We start from the raw sequence: 6,489 nt of genomic DNA, 5'->3' as shown, positions 1-6,489 counted from the left end.
GTCTTCTATCGTGACGTCATGCTAGACGAGCATTACGGCCTGTTTTTTTTAGTGTGGCCTTGATTGAAATGGTCACCAGTTTTTAACACGTTTACTACCGCAATAGTACAAAATTTGTCTTTCATATAGACCAGTGACGCACATATGCGACGGCCAGTTTCTACCCATAGACTGCCGTCGCATAGACTGACGACGCATATTTGCGTCGGTGTTCCAATGTTATCAAAATGCTTATATCTTTGTATAACGGTCTATTTGAATGCACTGAATTCTCTGCAGTGGTCTACAGGGATGTCTGACGCACAACTGTGTCACTTGGTCTGTGGATGGATATGATGATTGGTGACGTCATATGATAGTTGGAAAAACTGGTCTTTACTTTTCTGCATCACTGTATGTATGTATGTATGCAGTACGTATGCTGCATTATCCTATGTTGCTTTTATATTTGTTCCGTTATAAACTGTTCTTGAATAATCAGTTTTTTTTTACTTACTTTCACCTCAAAACACTAACAAAAATGAACTGTCACATATATACAACATTTGAGCTATTTCAAGAAAAATATGATAATTTTCAATTTTCACTATTTGTCGCAAATATGTGACATTACAAGAGGTTATCAAAAATATAAAAAAAAAACAAGAATATATTATTTACAAATACGATTGCAGTGTATTATAAAGTAAATTATCACTGTTTAACAGGTTTTCGCCCGTGGTCTGCGTGTACTGTTAACCAAGTGACAGCCGGTCTATGTGTTACGATTAAATTGTATACCTCGGTCCAAGTGCAATGATCGCGGCGTCGCATCGAACAAGTTAAATCAAAATTGTTGCAGTTAATGTGAGCCACCGACAGATTGTTCTGATGTAAATTTTTTGTCAAATACATAAACTTTTTTTACAAGTCAAACTGATAGATCAGCTGGTCCATATAGATGGGATCTGGGATGTCTACTTCAGTACCGGTATACAATAGTTAATGGTATTGACTGATATCGGAGTGAAGCACTGCCTTACTCCTGGGTAAAATCATATCTTTGTTTTTTATTACAAACCATATTTTTTTAGTCTGTATTGTATTGTAGTATCTTCTTCTATATATTTATTCCGTAAGCGAATCGGTCCTCACCAAACATCTCGAGCTAGGAAAAAGGTAGCATGGCTGTTGAGGATTCATTTTAAAGCTTAAGGTCCAAGGACGGTGGGGAGAATATCAGAAGTGTCAAAAATTACCTCTGCTGTGCCCCACAGGCCAACAAAGATCCAGTTATTTTCTAATGGAAGTACTGATACAGTGGTATAATCTATATATTTAATACACAGTTGTAACACTGTTTTCTCAGTAATTACTGGACCGATCTACAAGATTTATGTCTCAAATTAAAGGGGATAGTGTTTAGATTTGCCGAACTTCCTTAGAATTTACGTTTTTTCTAAGGGCTACGACCTACAGCCCTTTAAAGGTCGAGTCAATACAATTCTTATTGAAGAATATAATAAACAGTTTCTAAATTATTCGTCAGCTGTTTAATGTTTGTCAGACATTGTTATTATTTTTATAACATCACTTTCAGTATGCAATTATTAAACTTGGAGTTTCTGTTTATAAACACATGATTTTGATCAAGGAAAGTGTATTTGTTAACTTATTTTTGAAATGTTTTAGTTTTCCTGCAAAGTGATCTGAAGGAAAGTGGTAATTGAGTTTAAGTTTGAGTATGGAATGTGAAATAATACCCATAGTAGGGAACGGAAACTTATTGTTTTGATCAATATAATTTATTCTCTACGGCCACCAGAATAATCATGGGAAAATCCGCTTGCAAGTTGTACATATAATTGCTAATGAGTGGGAAACATACAAACATTTTATAGTAGGTGATGAATCTTACTCAAGATCAGTGTTAAACGTTCAGTGGTACCAAACTTTACCTTCTCAAGATGGCGAGTACGCTGGGATACGTGGAACTACAATACATCAGCAATTTTTTTTTCAAATACACAGGGAAGTTGCTTGAGAAACTGTGACTTACCATTCGGTTCTGGCGAAGAAGTATGTGACTTGATGTTTAATGGCAATGTTGACTCGGGTCATTATAGCGTTATAAAACTTTATCGTTAACCCCAGGGTGTGAAAAGTACAAAAAGAAAAAGAAAAGGTAATCATTAACCGGGCGTAAAGAGACATACCGAACGAAAAAAAATGTAGAGAACCATCGAACTAAAAAGGTAAAGAGCGGTGTTGGTGTTAAATGTGCTCTGGAAGTCCCTACAAAAAATACCAGCTCTTTTGAATTGGGGTCCTTAGATTGGATTTGTCACTACTTCAAATCTATGAATTTCAAGTCAGAACAGACTAACTGGGACACAAAAATGTTTTAGTTTTCCTGCAAAGTGATCTGAAGGAAAGTGGTAATTGAGTTTAAGTTTGAGTATGGAATGTGAAATAATACCCATAGTAGGGGACGGAAACTTATTGTTTTAATCAATATCATTTATTCTCTATAGCCACCAGAACAATCATAGGGAAATCCGCTTGCAAGTTGTACAGATAATTAATTGCTAATGATTGGTAAACATACAAACATTTTATCGTAAGTGATTAATCTTACTCAAGATCAGTGTTCGACGTCCAAATTTTACCTTCTCGAGATGGCGAGTACGCTGGGATATTTGGAACTACAATTTATCAGTGAACTATACCCTAACTATATATTTCGAGCAGGCCTACACAGAAAAGTTGCTTGAGAAACTGTGACTTACGATATCGGTTCTGGCGAAGAAGTATCTGACTTGATGTTTAATGGCAATGTTGACTCGGGTCATTATAGCGTTTATCATTAACCCCAGGATGTGAAAAGTACAAAAAGAAAAAGAAAAGGTAATCATTAACCGGGCGTAAAGAGACATACAGAACGAAAAAAAAAAACATCTAGAGAACCATCAAACTAAAAAGGTAAAGAGCAGTGATGGTGCTAAATGTGCTCTGGAAGTCCCTTCTAAAAAATACCATTTTTTTTTTAATTGGGGTCGTTAGATTGGATTTGTCAGTACTGCAAATCTATGAATTTTGAGTCAGAACAGACTAACTGGGACACAAATATTTTTCCTTGTGTTGTCACAAGGGGAAGGTAAAATGAACTCCTTATCAACATTTTGAGTTTATGGAAAATCTTATCAACAGCGGCTATAAAAATAGTATTAAGGGTCAAAAGAGACAAAAAACTATTTGAGTAAAATATAATAGGTACAAATCTGCATTTGAAATGGCCAGTTCCAAGTCTCACTTGAATCAACATCTTTCTGGTAGTGGTAGTCTAGATAGTTTTAAAATCCACGACTCCTTTTCCATCAAATTGGACCGTTAATACCCTCTAACATTGAACATAGTATGCCCAACTTTATATATACGACGTAAACACAGCTTTTACTCACAGTATGGGTCAAAGATTCGTGAAATGCGACCAACTGCTGATGCGTGATTTACATGTAGGCTAAGTGACTATCTTTATTCCATACAACAAATGTAATGGAAAAAAAAACTACGAATATAGGAATATACTTGAGCAAATTATCTAAATAGCATAAATAGCTGCTTATTAGGTAAAACATTCATTTGGTTAAAATCATATATTGGTTTGATTAACATAAAATAGTTTATACAGGCAAACTATCAGTTCTATTTCATGTAAAAAATTAAACAACAACTAAATAAAATACAAAGATAAACAGTATTTGTTAATTATTATTTCTTTTATTGCTGACAATATTCCTGTGGCGGAGCACGGGCGGTTAACTAGTAGCAGTTAAATAAGCAGTTTTAAATATACCAGCTGATGGAAACATTGCGTATTGTTTGTTTGTTGATTTTAGTTTTCTGTTTTTAGGTTGGAATAGTAATGCAGTGTTGAAATGTATCGTGTTAGGGCAAAACCGTGACTACGAAGGAGAGTATTTAGGAATGGTGCACAGCATAGGGAATGGTTAAGGGTCCGCCGGACCCCGAGTCGGAAATCTCAGCACGATGTAGCTAACGGCTGCTTGGAGCGCTGCTCAACGGAGGGGAGCGGGAGAGGGGCCGAGTGAGTGGGAGAGGGGATGAGAAAGCGGCGCGGCGCCCAGCAGGAGAGGAACCGCTTACCCACGCGCACTGGCATACTCACTGTTTTATCATTGCCACTAGTGCAACTTCCACTCCACAAAACACCAAAACACCGCGAGCCAAGGCGCGGTCTAATGAGCGCCGGGAATGCTTCAAAACTCACCACTCGTGCTTATCCATATACTAAATAAATATTCAAAGTTGGCTACAGTACTGGGTTTTGTCAGTAAATGCATTTTGGCTGCAAACAGATTACTGTACCATAAGTAAACCCAGTTATGGTAGGTACAATATTTTGAAATATAAAAACAACAGTTGAAATAGAAAATTTTTATTTCAATTATTTATAATTTACCTTCATTTACCAATTATTAAATAATTACAATAATTTATCAGTTTTATTCGTCGACAAAACTTTTCAAAACCTATCCCTTATTGGGAGTCCCCGAGGGTGTCTTGGGTCGATGAGCTCTGGCAATACACATTTGAAATAAAAATTAGTCAGGGGTTTTTCCATTTTGTTTTCCCAAAACTGGTCGTCCCTCACGATTTTCTCTATGGACATGCCTTTGTTAGTCCACACCAAAAACCAACAATTTTTTTGTTGTGTTATGTGGAGCTGTCCCTGGATTTGGTAGTAGTAGCAATGGCTCCGTTTTAATTTTAGATTCCTTTCTTCATCCAGCACACAAAACTTTATTTTCTTTTCAACAACTGCATCAGCTGGCGTCAGGTCTTTAGCTGATGCAGGACATTTGACCTGTAAAACAAAATACAGATGATGTAACAAAATTCTGGTACAGTATTGCAAATCACACCCAAAATTTGATTTAGTTAAATGAAATACACGACTCAATTATTAGTATCTTAAAGCAGGCCTACCACAACAATGAATTGTAAATTGTTATAGTTATAAATTTCAAACGTACGATGCTGTTGGCAAAATTACTTTAGTTCACACATGTTTGTTTTGTTGACTAATGTATTTATAACCTTTTAGAATAAATATGTTATCTGGAATGATAAATATTACAACAGTTTAGTATTTCTTCTCTTTTGGAAACGTAAATGCACAAGGTAATGCGTTACAAATTTAATGTTTTTAGGCAATTGAGTATAAATAATAAATATACAAGTTTACCCACCTCTACTAAACCCAAGCCCTCGATTACACCATCGGGTGAAGCGGCAAGAAATGGCTGCATCCTGTCAACAAATAGGGAAAAAGTTAAGGTAACTGTTGGCAGCCATTATATGGTTCCACAAACCGTATGTCTTCAATTCTCCTACTACATTTAATTCTTCCACCTTCTCAAGAATCAGTTCCTTTAGTTCTGCGATTGCATGCTTTTCATTTTCCAAGCCGTATCTGAAGCACAACAATTAATTTATTCCCAAAATTGGGTTTTCTAATTTCATTAGTTTTCATTTTTAGTGGGAATTCAGGTTTATTATCATCAAAAATCTAACACTAATTGCTTGTACCCACGTCATTGATGACAATATAATAATGCATTTATATTTAATAGTATGTTCTTGTTAGTACAAATTACCCATTTTAAAGTTAATATAAAATATTGTTTTTAAATTGTAATGTTGTAGGGGAGGCGAAACTTTTAGTTTGTATAGCAATTTTTTCTTAAATCCCATAGATAACCTTTAGATTAGAATAGTGCACCTGTTGCTCGAATCCGAGCAATTGTAAAGTATGGACCGCGTCTCGCTGTACCTAGTGTAGGAGTAGTGTATCTTATTAATCACCTTCACGTATTATATACTGTATGTATATGCATAAGGATTAACATTGGTTTATATCTGATTTAACTTACCTTGTTGCGGAATTTCCTGAAAATTGCTTGTACAATAGTTGCTCAACCAACTTCTGACAGGACGTTGTTGAGCGCATTTTACAAATCCTTCCAAAATTTGATGCAGTGATCCTTTTTTTTCTCTCTTTTACCCATAAATCACACAGGCTTTGACCTAGAAAATACAACAATTACATTGCCTACCAATTAAGATACCAACCCCTGTAAGGGTTATTTTTAGGCAAATGTGAATGAGAGAAAAAATGATTTATTATTATTAATATTGATACCTCTCGAATTTCTCTCTAGCTGTGATCTCTTTTCTTCATTCATCTCAAGAGAATGCAAAAGCTCATTTTTCCTAGTCTGAAACTGGTCGTCATCAAGGTCAGGAGTGGTCTCAGTGTCTCCATAATCCGCGTCGGGGAAAAGGCAAGTGTTTCTCTTTGACTTACCAACCAAATTTTTTTTGGGTTTCAATCTCTTCTTTTGTTTTCGTGAACTAATTAACTTTGAATATTTCCCTGGACTGACACCAAATGTCATCTTTTTGTAAAGTTTGCGAAGTGCTTCT

The 6,489-nt window shown here is 35.6% G+C and overlaps 1 protein-coding gene across 1 annotated transcript; it reads right to left on the bottom strand.

The window, feature by feature from the left end:
• Positions 1-4,468: 4,468 nt before the first annotated feature.
• LOC128983142 (uncharacterized) lies at positions 4,469-6,266 on the bottom strand. Its single transcript, XM_054402319.1, has 4 exons — positions 6,206-6,266; positions 5,937-6,090; positions 5,253-5,313; positions 4,469-4,867 (listed from the first exon to the last, which is right to left on the bottom strand). Exons 1-4 carry the CDS (start codon positions 6,246-6,248, stop codon positions 4,526-4,528), a joined length of 600 nt encoding a protein of 199 aa, XP_054258294.1. The 5' UTR covers positions 6,249-6,266; the 3' UTR covers positions 4,469-4,525.
• Positions 6,267-6,489: the final 223 nt, after the last annotated feature.

This window comes from Macrosteles quadrilineatus, unplaced genomic scaffold (assembly GCF_028750875.1).
Source record: "Macrosteles quadrilineatus isolate MER2022 unplaced genomic scaffold, UCM_ALF_1.0 Scaffold_1__1_contigs__length_201487025, whole genome shotgun sequence".
NCBI classification, from domain to species: Eukaryota; Metazoa; Arthropoda; class Insecta; order Hemiptera; family Cicadellidae; genus Macrosteles; species Macrosteles quadrilineatus.
Note: the sequence above shows the minus strand (reverse complement) of the source record. Positions and strands in the feature narration are given on the sequence as shown.